Here is an 18,182-nt window from a genome sequence, read left to right as displayed (position 1 = left end):
ACTTACCCCTACATGTATCTTGCAAGATACGAGTTTTTGCTGATGACTGCGTGATTTACCATCCAGTTTCTAATGCTACTGACGAAAACACCTTACAACAAAGTCTTAACAACGTGCAGTCTTGGATGTGACAATGGTTAATGACTCTTAATCCCAACAAATGTAAGCATATATCTTTTACCCGCCGCCGTAACCCTTTCCTGTCCTCTTATACAATAGTAACGTTCCCATAGAATCAGTAGAATCATTTAAGTACGTGGGCGTAACACTTTCTCATGATCTCAGTTGGGGTACGCATATTTCCAACATACTTTCATCAGCTAACAGAACTTTGGCTTCATGAGACGACACTTGCGTGACGCCCCTCAGAACGTAAAACTCCTAGCATTCAAATCCCTTATCAGACCGAAAGTTGAATACGCATCACCCATCTGGAATCCATATCAAGTCTATCTTGTTAACGCGCTCGGGTCCTTTCAAAACCGCGTCGTCATATACATCCATTCATCACACTCATATGACGTAAGCGTATCATCCTTAAGAGTAAAATCTGCTCTACAGCCCCTTGCACGTCGCCGCGCTACAGCCAGCTTTTGCCTCTTTCATAAGTTCTTTTACAGTTCCCTAATTCACGAGCCATATATCACACCACCCGCACGCATATCGCTGCGAACTGGGCACCCATTACAAGTCTTACGGCCACGCTTCCCATACAACTACCTTTTCTTCGTCTTTTTTTTCCCGCACAGCATCAGACTGGAACGCCCTTCCCCACCACGTGGCTGAAATCACTTGCCCGACATCGTTCTTCGAAAATGTGTCTTTGTTGGCTGAAAAATAATCAGCTTTTTTCATCGCGTCATTTTTCCCCCTTCGTTCTGTTTTTATGCACTGCGAAATGGAGCTTTCTTGTAGTTTTCTGAATACCTGTGTTTCTGTTGCATCAACTGTACCCACCCCTTATGTAATACCCCTATCAAAGGGGTCTTTAAGGAAATAAAACTGAAGTGAACTGAACTGCGAGCTGGCCGCAGCCTATAGTTTTACGAAAACGGACTCTCCGTTTCCCGTGGGACGTAATGCTGGAAGCAGAAGACATCGGTGACGCCAAACCGGAGAGACCTAGCTCAGCCTAGAAAAAGCGTCACCGTCGTTACTGCTGCGTCGTGGGCTGCCATGAACAAGAAGGCCTGAATCCCAGCATCAGATTCTACCGTTTTCCTTCAAGGCCTCACGCCGCAGAGCGTCGGGCGCGCTGGATAACTGCAGTTCGTCGCGCTGGGTAAGCGAAATGGAAGACCGACATAGCAGCAGGCATGGCTGTAGGTGATTCACGATTCGAGACCCGGCCACAGCGACAATTAACAATTCGACCGGTGCGAAGTGGTGAAGTGACCAGGTGTGTGCAAATGACCACAATGGTCGGGCTGATTCGGTGACAATTCACTGCCCCACTACGGAGCAGCACAGGTTAGAGAGTTGAATGTGCTCATCCTTGATCTCAAGCAAGCACGTTGAGGCAGCACAGCAAGGTAGTATTGGTTACAGCACATCGATGTTCGAGCGCTGTCATTAAAAGCTACATCAAGCTAGCAGTGCACGAGCGCGCGCTGCAGCGCGATTCGCACGTACGTACATACGTCACTGCGAGCTTTTATGCATTGCATCAGTTATCAATTGCTAGACAGATGGCCGCTACTACAGCGCGGGCATAACTACTTGTCTATCGGCATGCAGTCAACAAGATTGCAGGACACCCGCCGTTTCGCGGTATGTCGAAAGACCGCTGCCGTCGCGGCGCGTACGATCGTGCGCTCGAGCAGTTCCGTACACATGTCTGCTTATCGCTGCTGTGAATTCATTTCTAGAAAGCATTTCCTCGCGTTTGTGCGCCTGAATCTAGCAGCGTGCAAACCTTACCTGAAGTTCAACTTCGCACGTGCGTGACTCGCTTCACTTGCGATTGACACCGCGCGAAAACTTCGCCGCTTATTTCTTGAGCGGCGTACACGTATTCGGCGTTGCATAATTTCTTGCCTTTGCGCAGCATGCCACCGATGGAAAAATCTTCGGCGCCCGATATTCGCTGCAAGCCGTGGTACAACACAACCGAAAGTGGCGGGTCCATATTGTAAACGTGCTTCCTTAAAGCCGACGACCGAGTTGGTACTACCCAGTTTCAGATTGAAGGCGCTTTTTAGCACCATTTTGCAGCGCCCCCTGGGCAACGCAAGAGCCGCCCCATTAGGCCAGTTAGTGATCCATGATTTTGCTGCAGTAGCGCTCTTGGAAAAAGACGTCCAAACAAACATGAATGGTGAGGACATGGACATCGCCTGTGTATGTCCTCATTATTCATGCGCCTGTGAACGTATTTTTTTTCAAAGCGCGCTGCTGCACCAATATCGCGATTCAATTTGGCCTTTGAATCGATTAGTTGGAATTCGTAAATACGAATGTTTTCTGCGTGGTGGTTTTTTTTAATAGTTTAGATTATGTCGGTGTGTGCAACGAAACATAAAATTTAAGAAAAATGCGATAAATCTTATGGTGGTGGCCATACAGTGTGCATAAACGCGAGAAGTTGCGTAGTAGAAACCGCTGTACGAGGCGTAGGGAGTGGACTTTTCCTTCTGAACCACGATCGTTCGCGCTATCCGAGCACCTCCTGGTATGGGAACAAACTGCATGTTTCTTTCGAATGCTCCCATTTCGACTTTCAATAAACAACGACTCATAACGTTAAGTCTTATAACAGAAACTTGTTAAAAGTGTGCATGTTAGATTATAAACTTGCTTTATATTATTGGTGGGTACAGTAGGGTAATCATTGTTGCGATTAGCATTGTTAGGCTACTAACATATCGTTTTGACCATATCTGTATATCTATCTATCCTCTTACACAAACCAAGTGACCCAAGATGGCTACCAGCTTAAGCCACTGCTTATGTGCGCGTGGTCGTGATGCCGTCGCTGTCGTTCCATCGTTGTCCAGTAGAGTTCGTGATCTGACTCTTGTTAGGCAGTCGCCGTCACGCCGTCTGCACCGACGCTGGCCAAATTTGTCTGATAGCTTAGACGACAAGGTATGTGCTTATTATGGCCGTGATGCTGTCGTGGTCGTTGCACCGTCGCTCTTGCAGCTTTTTTATCCGACATGCCGTCGCCGTCATGCCATTGTGAACACAGTGATCATCATACCAGTGTTTTTATGCCGTCATCGTCACACTGTCATCTTATCATCGACATCACTTCATCAACGTCGTCCCATTGTCATGGTGCCTCGTCATCATACGGTCTTCGGTATTACTTCGACTTCGCTTCTTCGCTATTGCACCCTAATTATGCTGTTGTCATTCAGTCGTGATTATGCCGACGCTGTCATGCCATTGTTCTCATTGTGTCGTTGTTATGCAGTCGCTATTGTGCATCTGTTGTCAACCATCAATCGCCATCATGCCATCGTCATCACGCCAATGAGGTCGTCATCCCATTGTCCTGATGCCACTATCATGCCATCGTCGTCATCATACAGTCGTCGTCGTCGGTGCGTCGCCGTCATGCATTCGTTGTAGTACCGTCGTTGTCGTACCGTCGCAGTGGTTCCGTCGTGGTGATTCTATTTTGAAAATGTCGTCATGACATCGTCATCACACGCTTGTCGTCAACCCGTTGACCTCATTTCGTCGTCATCACGCTGCCGTCGTTATAACGTCGTACCCGCAGTCGCGACGACGTGTAGCAAAGTTTCCGTCTGCATTCAACGAGCTTCTGTCTTCCCTAGAAAACATCAAAGGTTCGTGTCTTACAATTTTAGAAGACACAAAGATCACTTAAAACACAGGTAAAAAATGACACCTGAAACAGGACAAATGTGGCGACACGTGGACTAGCCACCGTTCTATTTATGCGATCGAGAAGTGCGCTATTTCGATGGTAGAGATGACGCTGCGTGAATTCGTTTTTTTATGTCTTGTTCTCAGATTCATATTTCTAGTGCCTTACGTCTCCTCATAGGCTTCGTGTGCACATGCACGGGTGACAGGAGCGATGTGGCTGTGTATGTGGGTTGCTGTAATTCATATAATAAGCTCTGTTGTCAGCAAATGATCTGTGTTCTCTTTGCTCGCTTCTGTTGTAAGGAATGCTGTTGAAACCGCATTAATTCTAGTGTGCCTATTCTGCCATCTTAATGAAGCACTTGCACACATCGTTGGACCTCTCAGTGTAAAAAAAAATACTACTCTTTCTACCGCTGAAATAGGCTGAGCGATACCCACTTTTGCTTTTGAAATAGTATTCTACGTTTATAAACTGTTCCATCAAGGTGTCAGCGCTTTTTATGAAAGACCCATCTTGCCAGTCTGAAGCTATTAGTTACAAATTTGTCACTAGCGGTTTCTCGCTGAAAGATAGCCGTGGCCTGCACTTCAGGAAAAGTTACTATATAGGTGCCGCATAAATGCCTGTTGTCGTGCACTCGTAGTGACACTGCACCTATATCTATTTCGTGGCAACTCTCAACAACAGCCTCCTCCTTTTCCTATTATAGCAAGACGTAGTCATGACACTAGAACTGGAAGCACCTATTAAGGTTTTATATTCAGATAAACACATATATTCAGCTATCACATATGTGCGAAGCTTCTGACGCGGGTACCCCTGACAAATTTGGACCAAGCTAAACCTCCAGAGCGTGGACTGAGGAAAGAAATAAAGAGAGAGAAAAACAGAACGAAAATTCAATAGAAGTTTTGTTGGTTACATTGCGTTGCGGGATTCGAGACGAAGACACGTCTGGAGTGCTTGAGCTTGGCGCCGCTGCAAAAAAAAAAGAAGGTTTCTCTCGTATATATTCCCAAACTCTGGCGAGCAGCTAGCTCTATATAAACACATGGTACAGTTGCAGCATTTATTGCATGGGTGGGCCTCACAGTTTTTCACTTACATACTTGAACATGTGGGCGTGCTCAATCTGAACCAATGAACGTGCGAATTGTACCAGTACTTTTAAATGAGGCCTTCACTACTAAATTAAAGGAGCAGCCGGCATAGCGGAATTCCGTATGAAGAAAGACTACAATTCTGAACAATGTTTCCTACGAATAAGAACATTGTGACGTTTTCTTTCTTTCTTTTTTTTCCAGGCAAGCATCCACTTTGCACTGACAGCAGCCGAATTTGAAAAATGCCTCAAGACGGTGAGTTATTAGCTAACGTTTCAAAACTTCTTTCTTTTGTCCCTTCCTACGAATTTGGCCCAGACATTAAAATGATTGTTTAAATATATTTCTTTTAAAGACTAAGGATCAAATAATACAAAATAATTTTTTTTTCATATTTTATGTTTCAGATTTTTTTATTATTCTGACAACCGTGTTTTTATCATGTTCATGTTTACTGGCATATTTCGAGTGTGCAAAAATTGCACTAACGTTAGTGAATGTAACGATCGCAGGTGCTAGAAATCAGGCACAATCTAGTTAGAGGCGCGAGGGAGAGTGGCATATTTATTGGCAGATTTGAAACGCTCATAACAATGACTACGCCTTGGACGGGAAAAACATGGTCGCCGTTCGGTGAACGAAAACGCAACAACCATTTACACTAGGCCGTGGTGCATTGCAGATAGTTGTTGAATGCACATTTTATACTGGTTAACAATAGAACGGCTGTATTCTCGGATATTGGAATCATTAAATGTCAGTTGGTTTTTATACTGAAGTACAAGTGTCGCCTATAAATAAGGAGACGACAAAACACGCAATTATGAGTCTTATACAGCAAGTCTTTACCATTAGAGCCAACAATAATATTGTGGCGTGTGAACGCATCCATGTGATGATCGTTATTAAATAGACTAATTCGCGCATTGTAAACAATCTTGCAACAAAAAATGGCCAAGGCCACAAACTAACCCAATGACACATTTCACGTTGCCTACAAGTTTCACTTCATGACCGTCATCTCGAAGACACGCAAGTCAGTTTCCAATGGCAATAGTAGCGGAAAGTCAAATGCACCTGCTCTGTGCCTCACAATATCTTGACCTTGCCTTTTTTCGCTTTCCATACAGTCGTAGTAAAGTCGTAGTGCTCTGACCCGCAGGTCAGAGCACTATCAGGGCTGTCGTATGCATCCTTATTTCCGCTTTTATTCTTGCTGGTGATAACGAGTACCAAGTATACTTTCTAGATGCTTTGCTATTTCTGTTCGTGGAGGCTCTAAGAACTTGACAGTGTCAAAAATTCCTGTAGACAGACAAACAGGTATTTGAGAAGACGTGACATCGACCTGTTCACTCAATACTGGCAAACTATTTCTGATAGGAAGAAATGCATTTCCAAACAATAATAGTTTAGACATTGCTTTTTTATTTATTTTTATTTCACAATATTCCTAAAGGCCCTCGAAAGGGTACTGCATAGGAAGGGGGGGGGGATACAAAAAGAAAGTGAGGTTAACTATATTATGCAAAAGCTACAAGAATATACAAAGTCAGGCGATAAAACCAAATCCACAATTGACACATATTGACAAGTGAGGGAGTAAAAAAGGTACAAATGGGCGCAACATATTAAAAGCAAACTAAGTACAAAATCGAAAATGAAAATAGGAATACGTGCTCATCAGAGACATTAAATATGTAATGATCACACAAAAAAACACAGAAAAGTACAGAAAAGGCGGTCGAAAACGCGGTCGTACTCGTACTTTAGGCGATTGTTTGAACATAACAGTAAACAAGTTTTTTATATGCACTGATAAATATGCGAACATGCGGTGAACGTGCACATAATGAGCAGTTAAACTAATTTTGCGCGTAAGAGTTCTTGGAAAGATTGGAAATCTTTTTGAGTAGCAATTTGTGATGGCAAGCTATTTCATTCAAATATTGTTCGGGGGATGAAGGAATTAGCATAAAGTAATGAACTACAAGCTAGATGCTTTATCGCTGTTATCTACAATAATTAAATAAATGAATACGTAAGTAATTAAATAAGCAAATAAAAAGTGACGCTTATTGAACACACATTTTGAATCTGTGTGAAGCGGGTAACCAAGTGTTACGAATTAGCACATTTCATACCTGTGTCTTTAGTGTAAAGAAGACTGGCGCATGTGCTCTTGCACGCCCCTGCTACCCAATGTTACTCTCAGGCCGATGATCTCAACTAGCTGGCTAACATTGGCTCGGGAGGACTATACGTGCGAGTCTAGCCTGATTACAGCTTCGAGCACCTGTGAACAGTGATCGAGGTTCGATCCCACCATCGGGTATGTAATTCATTTTGGCTTAGGTATTAGTTTTTCTGCAAAACAGCGGCTGCACCCAGCAAGCCACAATCATAAACATCTGAAAGGGTTTGCAAAGAAAGCTTACCCATGAAAGTAAGTCAATCAACTTGCTCAGGAGATGTTGGTTGGCCGTTATCATTCTAAAGGCAACGCACTTGTTAAAACAAGGACGAACACTAAATCACACTAAGACGAACGCTGTGTTTGAGTTTTGTGTTGGCAGTGCCCTTTGCGAAACTGGGCCGTGACTAAAAATGGCCGACGCCGCAAAAAAAAAATGCTCGGATTGACATCACATTTCTCAGAGAGGTTCCTGTAAACAAAGTAAATTGGTAGCTTTGAAAAGCACATTTGGTACATTTCGGTCTGGGTGGGAACCGAACCTGTGCCTCCGGGGTGCCAGATGAACAGGCTTCCCTGAAGCCACGGCTGCTCCACGGTTCTGGCTTGCTAAGGTGTGCCTAGTGCGTGCGTGATTGCACACGTCACGTCGCAGCCATCTCGCTGACTAAAGGTGTGGCCTGGTGTGAGCACCAACGTGCTGCACTTAGATAGTACGTTAAGTGTTCGTATGTGGCGTTCAGGAGGTCGCCTTAGTGCCACACGTGTACTTCCCATTGCGGTTCCTTATGTCTTGCAAGTAATCTAGCCCTGATTGCATAACTTCCAAATGTGCCAAATCTGCAGCAGGCTTTCGCCTTCTTGTGCTACAAGAGTGTAACGCCTGCCGAACTTTTTCACGTCTCAACAAGTGCGTTTCATTAGAATGTTAAGTAGGTAAATAAATAAATAAATAAATAAATAAATAAATAAATAAATAAATAAATAAATAAATAGTTTTACGCACATGGCGTGCTATATGGTCCCATTTGATGCGAATTTCCTAATAAACATAAATTTTGCTATACATGTACAAAACCCGTGAGGGACAGATGACGCACGACCTAACTTGCAATCAGGTTAATTGTGATTAAAACACATTTCCATTTATATTGACAATAAAATGCATTTGGTAATCTAAGTATAAAGAATATGTAGCGATATTTGTCCTATATAATAACGTACCGCGACAGATAGTCAGATAGGTTGGTGTGGGCTGTTACAGGGAGCTATGGAACGTCGCGCTGTTCTCAGGGTACGCGGTTCATTGGCAATTGTAAATACATTTTTAGAAAAACTGAAATATATTTTAAACAATACCGGCACCCTTCAGACGCTTTTAGCTTTCGCCGAAGATGACATACAGTCGCCAATGTTGATGATGATGATCAATGGATTTTATTGGCGCAGGGGCCAGATATGGCCACAGAGCGCCAAAAGTCATCAATGTTGTTCACAGTGGTAGCATGGTGAATATAATGCTCCTCTGTAGCTTCACTCAATTTGATATTCCTTAATTTAGCTTCTGCTAACCTTAGAGAGCATCTGTTGACTACTTTCGCTGATTAAGGTTCAACTCAGATGGCAAAAGAGATAACTGTGTCGAACATCTAAGTGGATCATCATCAGCTCTGCCTTCTTTTCCTGTGCGTCCGAATAATACGTTCATTTTGTTAACACAATGCACTAATTTATTTCTGAAATGCAGGGTGCCCGAAATTTTTTTTTCATTACAAGGCTTTCTCTTTCGACAAGTTTTTGTCAGGTCCAACTATTAGAAAACGTTGAAGTTGAAGTGAACGATGACTACATTTTTATTTGTTTATATTGGCACATAGATGAGAGATGTCAAGGAAAGCAGTCTGGTGACAAATAAATTAAGCACGAAAAGTGCCTTGAAGACGAACTTGAGGATTGAAACCCAAGCAGCACTTAGACCGATAGCGGGGAGTATGATCAATGGACACAAAATTAAAATCGCACTTTTTGAGAGCATCCACCGTTTTTTTACATCCATCATTGCATATTCTAGAGCAGTCGGTTGTGCTGGCATCGGCTCTAGAATGCACTCGTGTATCCGCGGCAAGTCGTGACTGCAAGTAAATGTGACCATGGGTCCGTCTCACACTTTGAATTGCCAACTTATTGACGAAAGCTCTGACACTTGAAAGCGTTTCCTCGCTGTACGCATCCGTCGAAATGTTTCACCAGATGGAAACTTCCCTGTCGCAAAAACTACAACAACAGCTGCAGCTGCAGGAACAGCGTCAGATGCAGCAACTTCAACTTTTCCTCCACGAAAAACTTCAGGAACAGCTTCTCGCCTTCCGCGAGCAGCTAGCGGACAATCTTCCTGTTAAAGGAAAGAAAAGAAAGAAGCCCAAAGCGAACTCAAGCGTCGAGGATCTGGATAGGTCCATGGAGAACGCACCATTACCCCACGATGGCGAGTAAGCGCAAGAATCACGCACAAGAACTCCATGCACGGCAGTGGAATTGCAGAAACTTCTCAAGAAAAAAAGCCACACTACAACAATACATAAAAACCGCAACAACTCCACCGCAGGTTATCGCATTACAGGAAACAGGTACGAGGCCCACCATGTCCGGATATGAAACGTATATGGCGAAGACAGATACAAGGGTAGCAGTGCTTGTCTCCCGCAGGCTGACGGCAATAGACCGCACATTGGATGGTAGTGAGATTGACCACGTATTTATAGAAATACTGCTGGCAGACAGGAAGGCACGCAGAGTCTTCGTCCTAAACATATATAGCCCACCAAAAAATGTGGTGAAAATTTTGATTACCTCATCAGATCGGCACTCAAGGAGGCGAAAAACAACATGCTGCTTGTGCTAGGCGACTTCAACGCGATGCATCCGACTTGGGGTTACAACCTCACTTCAAAGAAATGAAACAACATCCACTCGCTCATTCAAAAACACGCACTCACACTCCTCACAGACCCAGACTCTCCAACTAGAGTGGGAAATAGTGTATCAAGGGACACATGTCCGGACCTTACCATGATCAAGAACCACGAAAAGGCTACATGGAGAAATATGTAAGAAACGCTGGGTAGTGACCACCACATCCTGGAGGTTACCATTTCGCTCAAGCATACACGCGAACGCATCAGTCAGATCTTATTGACGGATTGGACGGCATTTCGTAAAGCGAGAGTTCAACAAAATAGAGAAAAGGAGGATATCACATCGCTGCAACAATGGACGAGTGAGCTCAAGGAGTCGATCAGGCAACACTCAAAGCAGATGCAACTCACCACGGAGACCCACATCTCGTGCATATGTGGGACGCTCGTAGAGGCTTTTTGAAAAGATGGCGCAAACAAAAACATAATAGAGAACTAAAATTGCGCATAGCTTCTCTTACACAACAGGCGGAAGAATACGCTACTGTCTTGGTGCGCCAAAACTGGCAACAAATGTGCGCCAGCCTGAGCGGAAGGCTCAGCTCGTCTAAAACGTGGGCAATCCTAAAACACCTACTGGACCCAACCAAAAGCAAGCAACAAACCTCGCACACAATCAGACGCATACTTCGCAACCAACCGGGGTCGGATGAAGATATTCTGCGAGAGCTAGAGGCAAAATACATCGGCGATCACACACGGAACCAAACATCTATACCGAAATATAGTGGGAAGCCAAATGAAGACCTAGATCGCCCATTTGAAACCACGGAAGTCTGGACAGCGCTTCACTCCCTAACTCGAAACACAACACCCGGACAGGATGGGCTCACAAACAAAATGCTGAGAAACCTGGACGACAACTCAATAGAAGCCCTAACGACTTTCTTTAATACCCATTGGGAAGCGGGAAAACTACCAAATGAATGGAAACACGCGCACATAGTACTAATACCGAAACCGGGCAAGCCTCCAGGTCTCAGCAACATGCGACCCATATCCCTGACGTCGTGCCTGGGGAAGCTTTTCGAAAACGCTGTGCTCAATCGCCTGAATCCTCACGTGGATGACACGGGTTTCTTTCCTGACACGATGTACGGGTTCAGGCCGCATTTGTCGACTCAAGACATACTACTCCAATTGAAGGAAGAAGTACTGGACCATGTCACCACACATGTACAATGCATACTCGCACTGGACCTTAAAGGCGCATTTGATAACGTAGGTCATGAGGCCATCCTAATAAACTTATCGCAACTCAATTGCGGAGACGAATCTATAACTACATTCGAGCATTCTTAACGGACCGCACGGCAACGGTAGGCGTTGATACCCTCAGAACAAAAGAGAAAAAGGTTCCAAATAGAGGCACTCCTCAGGGATCAGTCTTATCGCCTTTTCTCTTCAACGTCGCCATGAAAAACCTCCCAGAGCATCTAGAGAAGATTCCGCACCTTCGTCACGCAATATATGCGGATGACATTACCATTTGGACAACTCGAGGCTCGGATGGAGAACAGCAGGACGCCCTGCAAGCGGCGGGAGACGCTGTCACCGAATACGCCAAAGAGTGCAACCTGGAATGCTCCCCAGAAAAAACCGAGCTCCTCGTTCTCACAAAGAAGTCCAGAAGAAAAAGCACAGAGAGAGAGGCCATAGAAATACACCTAAACCAAAAACCTATACCCATAGTCCAAACACTCCGCATATTAGGTGTCTCCATGCAAAATAGTGGTCGCAATAACCACACTGTAAACGCACTGAAACAAACTGCCTACAGCGTAGCTCGCATGATTAATAGAGTTGCCAGTCGCAGACATGGCATGAAGGAAGAAGACTTATTACGCTTGACTCAGGCCCTTATGGTCAGTAGAGTCACGTACGCGACACCTTATTTGAACTTAACATCAACAGAAAAAGCCCAAATAAATGTGTTACTGCGGAAAGCGTACAAACAAGCCCTCAGCCTTCCTCCAGGCACCGGAACAATGAAACTTCTATCCCTGGGCATCCACAACACCTTAGAAGAACTAATTGAAGCACACCGACATGCGCAAATCACGCGCCTCAACCTCACTAGAACAGGCAGAGCAACACTTCGAAGGTTGCAATACCCTGTGGCGACAACCAACAATCAAGAAGTACTCCACAAGTCCCTACACGAGCAAATAATGGTGGCGCCTGTTCCGCGTAACATGCACCCGGAATATCACTTGGGCAGGAGAAAAGCACGAGCGATAACAATAGAAAGGAGATACGGCACTCTCTCAACTGCTCGCTGGACAGATGCGGCCATGTACCCGAATGGAGAGGGCATGGTAATCAGCGTGGCTGGACACAGACAGCAAGAACTGGTATCCGCCTCCGTTCGTACGCAGAACGACGCCGCAGCCGAAGAGGCCGCTATTGCCCTCGCCATCTCTGCCTCGAGACAAAACGAAGAACTATATATTCTTACAAACTGTCAGTCAGCATGTCGAGCCTACGCGAACGGCCATCTACATAAAATCGCATGCGATATTCTACATCGCCTCAACGAAATACCCCGCACCACGATAATTTGGACACCGGGACATGAAGGCGTCTGCGGAAACCATCGTGCACACACGATAGCCCGAGGTCACTGCAACCGGGCACTGCAAGAGACGCCAGAAGACCCAAGTCCAGACACACTACAAACTTACTACGATATACTGCAGCACTACCGCCTTTCGAGAAGAACGATGCCGCCACCCCACCCATCCCTCACCAGAGCTGAAGCCACGACTTGGAGGCAACTCCAGAACAACACCTATCCTCACCTGACGCTCCTTCACGCGATGTACCCCACCCTTTATCAGCCCCTTTGTCCTTTCTGTACAGAGCGAGCTACCCTCTACCACACCACATGGGCATGCCAAAATATCCCCAATAACTCCCCAAATCGAAACGCAACGCACGAGCAGTGGGAGATGGTGCTGACCAGCTCGGCACTGGAGGATCAGCGAAAGCTTATCGCCAGAGCCGAAAGTGCTGCCACCGCCGCTGGGGCCCTGGACTGAAGGCTCCACCCACCACGGAGATCAACGCTTCTCCGTGCCTAATCAAAATAAAGTTTTGTATCTCTCTCTCTCTCTCGCTGTACGCAGGATCTGAAAAATTTGGGGTTAAAGCGATCACCGGTCGAAATACAACGCAGATGTATCAATATTGCCTTTCTCCTTGGGACTCTCACCCTTACGCTGGTATGCTGGGGACATGAATAAATAAATTCAATTGCTACTCTAGTATCTAGTAACAAGGAGAACAATTCCTCAATACGGCTCATTTAACTATGAGAATGCCGCCACAGTGCTAAGAAACTGAAATTTACATAGCCTGGTGGTGGCGTGCATGACAGGAACTTTTCTCTGCGGAGCTGCGTGGTACGTTTTTCCCACTATCCTTGTGTCCACCTTTGCGGTTTCTATCCAACCCCTATATCCTCACCCCAGTGCGGGGTAGCAAACCGGAAACTCGCCTCTGGTTAACCTCCCTGCCTTTCTTCTCTCGCTCTCTCTTTGCGGTTTCGTCTTGGTAAGAATGAAGGCCATGTAGCTCGTGTTTCTCGCGCTAGATATTTTCAAAAAATGGCGCAGTTTCGCCCGAAAGGCGAAGCATCCATTGCGATAGCAAATTAGTAGAGAGCCATACGGAGTAAGAATAGTAGCTTTATCCGCTGCATAAACTTGGACAGATTCGCTTACTAACTGAATGAACAAGCATGGTGTCAGCGCGCACAAGCAAACATGAATAGACCACCCTCAATGACCGCAGACAACCACTGTTAAAACGCTGGCGTGATCAAAACGCTGGCGGATAAGGATTCCAGAAAAGCTCTCATTTTCGCTTGTCTGAATGCACATTGAAATGTCATTACATGGGCATTTTGTCATTCGAAGTTCATATTAACGCGACCGTCTTCGTCAGGGATCTTAGGCGTCAGCTAGAACGCACGTTATAGAAAAATACCATCATTGATTAGCCGCTGAGCCACTTTTTTCATTTGTTCTGGCCATTGTGTTGGTCTTTACCACAGGTGGGCTTCAAGGGCCTCTTCATTGCACAACCATTCAAGCGGTCTAATTATTACGAGATGATATCCATGCTGATCCCGGAGCTCAGAGATTCCAAGCCTGGACAGCTCAACTGCGCAAAGTAAGAAGCTAAACGAAAATACTGATACTTCTCAGCGCAAGTTGGTATGGCGACTCACGCTGCTTTTGCTGCATTGATTTATTGCCGCAAGATTTATTGCCCGAAGCAACTCTTCAAAATGATCCTTCTCTGGGGCGATTATATGTCTGCACTTGACGGTCATCACTTCAGGGTGAACGTTTCGTCATGTACTGGTTCGGTTTAACCCCAAACAAGCAGTGATCGGACTAAGCATTCCATCGCCGTCACTATAAGCCGTGATTCAGTGGCCGTCGAAAAGACAGTAAAGATTTTCTGTTAATCGCACCTCACTAAAATGTTTTCATGCCCTGTCAGTATGCACATCATCATCATCAGCCTAAATTTGTGTCCACTTCAGGAGGAAGGCCTCTCCCTACGATCTGCAATTCCTCCCTGTCTTGCGCTAGCTGATTCTCGTTGAGCTGAGTTACTGCCCAAATAAGTTACAAAAAATATTGCTTCCGACTTCTTCCTAATGTCTGTTAACAATGTCACGCAAGCTGTCACTACTAGTACGCTGCATTTTTATTTATCATTTCAAATAGCTACCTTCAAAAGGCAGCATACAGTTCATTGTCATCTTTTGGCGCTGAGACAAGGTTGTCTGTGCTCTTTTTGGTGCCAGCGGCCCGTGAGTTGCCCGCACCTTTGCAGCCGACCAGTTCGAGTAACTTCGACGCGACAAGAAAAAGCATAGCGCGAGACGCTGATTGCGCTGCACTGCTGGAAGGAGAAAAGCCGTTGAAGGAGCGGCACCACAGGCCGAAAAAGAGGCCATATGGTAGCCATTTCATGCGTACATCTACTCTCGATTGCGGGAGAACCAGCATTTCTTTTTGCTCAGTAGAACAGCGGTGGGCTTACTCGCACTAATACGTTGTCGGCGCACAAGATTTATACTGTATAGGTTTCTGCACTGGCACTTGGATTCGGCGTGCATTTGTAGCCTTCCTATATATATTGTCACGGGAAACGGTGTAACTGAAAATATATTTACAAAATCTATACAGCGAGTTGTAGCACTGCCCAGATGGCGGAAAGACAATCTCTTCAATCGTCGTCTTCTTCACCCAAATGGTCAACGTCATCTTTGTCCCGTTGCGCGCAGTCTCGTAACATTAACCTCCGGCCGGAAAAGCGCCGACCCGGCACCTAAGACAGGGTGGTGGACGCGAGGTATGGCTTGAGGCGGGCCACGTGCACGACGTCTGAGGAAGGAGAAGATGTGGTAGGATTGAGCGGGGCTATTTCGTAAGTGACATATGTCAATTGTCGCAGGACGCGATTGGTGCCAGAGTATCTCGAAAGTAGTTTTTCAGAAAAGTCAACGCGCCGAGACGGGGACCAGACAAGGACAAGATCACCCGCACTGAAGCGGGCGTCCCGGTGGTGGGCGTCGTACAACAACTTCTGCCGTGACTGCGACGCAGAGAGGCGAAGATGGGCCATGTGACGTGCCTTTTCTGCTGTAGCAATGGCGTCGCGCGCGTATTCAGGAGGCAGTGCGGCAGGGGTCGAAATGAGTGTGTCAAAAGGGAGCGTTGGTTCTCGTCCGTATAGAAGATAGAAGGGAGAGTAGCCGGCGGTGTCATGGCGTGAGGAGTTATAGGCAAAGGTGACAAAAGGTAGCGCAGTGTCCCAGTCATGGTGATCAGACGAAACATACACAGAGAGCATCTCAGTGATAGTGCGATTCAGACGTTCAGTAAGACCGTTCGTTTGGGGGTGGTATGCAGTCGTAAGTTTGTGTTTGGTGGCACAAGAACGAAGTAAGTCTTCAATGACTTTAGATAAGAAGTAGCGACCCCGCTCGGTGAGAAGCTGACGAGGAGCGCCGTGATGTAAAATTAAGTCTTGCATCAAGAAGTCGGCGACGTCTGTAGCGCAACTGGTCGGGATAGGTCTTGTGATAGCGTAACGGGTCGCATAATCCGTAGCAACGGCAATTCATTTATTGCCAGCGGTGGAGAGAGGGAAGGGGCCGAGAAGGTCGAGGCCAAAACGAAAAAATGGCTCGGCGGGTATGTCAATAGGCTGGAGGAGCCCAGCTGGAGGAAGAGATGGCCTTTTCCGGCGTTGGCACGACGCACAGGCAGCGACATAACGTTGAACAGAACGGTATAGACCGGGCCAGAAAAAGCGCCACCGTACACGGTCCTACGTCCTGAAAACACCAAGGTGGCTGGCTGTTGGGACATCATGCAGTTGCTCGAGTAGGGTCGCCCAAAGGTGTGCGGGAACGACGAGTAGTAGTTCCTGTCCCTCGGGGTGCATGTTACGGCGATATAATGTGCCATTTACAATGACAAACAGGCGAAGTGACCGGTCCGACGAGCCAGACTGCAGGCCGTTGATGATATCATTTAGAGGCGTGTCCCGCCGTTGCTCGTCACCAGTGCGGCTGAAAGCGGAGAGCGATAAAAGGCCAGGCGGTGTAGCCTCCGTGGTAGCTTCGGGGGCATCAACGGGGTGCCGAGACAAGCAGTCGGCATCTTGGTGTAGTCGGCCAGACTTGTACACCACAGTGTACGTGAATTCCTGGAGACGTAGAGCCCAGCGACCTAGACGCCCAGTGAGGTCCTTGAGGCTCGAAAGCCAGCACAGAGCGTGGTGGTCAGTGGTAACCGTAAAAGGCCGCCCGTATAAGTAGGGGCGAAATTTGCTAACTGCCCAAACAATAGCGAGGCACTCGCGCTCGGTAATGGAATAATTGCGCTCGGCAGGGGGAAAGAAGCCGGCTGGCGTACGCAATAACTCGGTCACAACCACGTTGGCATTGGGCTAAAACAGCACCAATACCGTAGCCACTGGCGTCCGTTCGAACTTCAGTTGGAGCATTCGGATGAAAGTGGGCGAGAATCGGTGGGGTAGTGAGTAGCGTGATAAAATGGCTTGAGCGAAACCCCACGAAAACGGAGCGTCTTTTCTGGGAAGATCTGTTAGTGGACGCCTATGTCTGCAAAATTTCTGCCCAATCGGCGGAAATACGAGCACAAGCCCACAAAGCTCCGAACATTCTTGGCACTAGTTGGTACAGGGAACTCGATGACAGCACGAACCTTGGCGGGGTCGGGACGGACGCCACTTGAATCGACGAGATGCCCGAGAATGGTAATTTGGCGGCGACCGAAGCGGCACTTTGAAGAATTAGGTTGTAGTCCAGCCGCACGAAACACCGACAGGATGGATGAAAGACGTGTGAGGTGTGTGGCAAATGTCGGGGAGAACACGATCACGTCGTCCAGGTAGCACAGGCAGATATACCATTTAAAGCTGTGCAACAGCGCGTCCATCATTCGCTCGAACGTGGCCGGGGCATTGCATAAGCCAAATGGCATAACTTTAAACTGATAGAGGCCGTCAGCTGTAACAAACTGCTGTCTTTTCACGGTCCCTGTCGTCCACGGCGACCTGCCAGTAACCAGAGCGCAGGTCGATGGATGAACAATAGGTCGCGCCGTGAAGGCAATCCAGAGCGTCATCAATTCGTGCAAGAGGATATACATCCTTCTTTGTGATCTTATTGAGATGCCGATAATCAACGCAACATCGCCAACTGTTGTCTTTCTTTGTAACTAAGACAACAGGGGAAGCCCATGGACTCGCGGACGGCTCAATAATGCCTTTTGAAAGCATCTTGCCAACCTCTTGTTGAATAACTTGGCGCTCGGATGGTGACACGCGATAAGGTCGCCGGTGAATCGGAGGCGCATCGCCAGTATGTATGCGACGTTTGACGAGAGATGTTGCACCTAAGGAACGGCCGTCAAAGTTGAAGATGTCGGAGTATGTGACGAGCAAATGACGGAGGTCGTCTACTTGGGAGGGCAGAAGGGCCGGGGCAATCATATTTGTGATAGCGCTCTGTA

At 46.6% G+C, this 18,182-nt stretch overlaps 1 protein-coding gene across 17 annotated transcripts in view; it reads left to right on the top strand.

Annotated features, from left to right (window-relative positions):
- Positions 1 to 18,182, top strand: part of LOC119458481 (medium-chain acyl-CoA ligase ACSF2, mitochondrial) — a 574,759-nt gene that overhangs the window by 199,941 nt on the left and 356,636 nt on the right. For 14 of the 17 annotated variants that reach the window (XR_007468047.1, XR_007468045.1, XM_049671251.1 and 11 more), the window contains 2 exons: positions 5,149 to 5,202; positions 14,174 to 14,292. Coding sequence is in view for 15 of the 17 variants with exons in the window: in XM_049671251.1 (XP_049527208.1) it covers positions 5,149 to 5,202; positions 14,174 to 14,292 (173 nt within the window). In the remaining 2 variants the exon portion in view is untranslated. The remainder of the gene's footprint in view (positions 1 to 5,148; positions 5,203 to 14,173; positions 14,293 to 18,182) is intronic. The other 3 variants (XM_049671255.1, XM_049671257.1, XM_049671246.1) reach the window with 1 other exon arrangement.

Source organism: Dermacentor silvarum, chromosome 7 (assembly GCF_013339745.2).
Source record: "Dermacentor silvarum isolate Dsil-2018 chromosome 7, BIME_Dsil_1.4, whole genome shotgun sequence".
Lineage (NCBI taxonomy): Eukaryota > Metazoa > Arthropoda > Arachnida > Ixodida > Ixodidae > Dermacentor > Dermacentor silvarum.
Note: the sequence above shows the minus strand (reverse complement) of the source record. Positions and strands in the feature narration are given on the sequence as shown.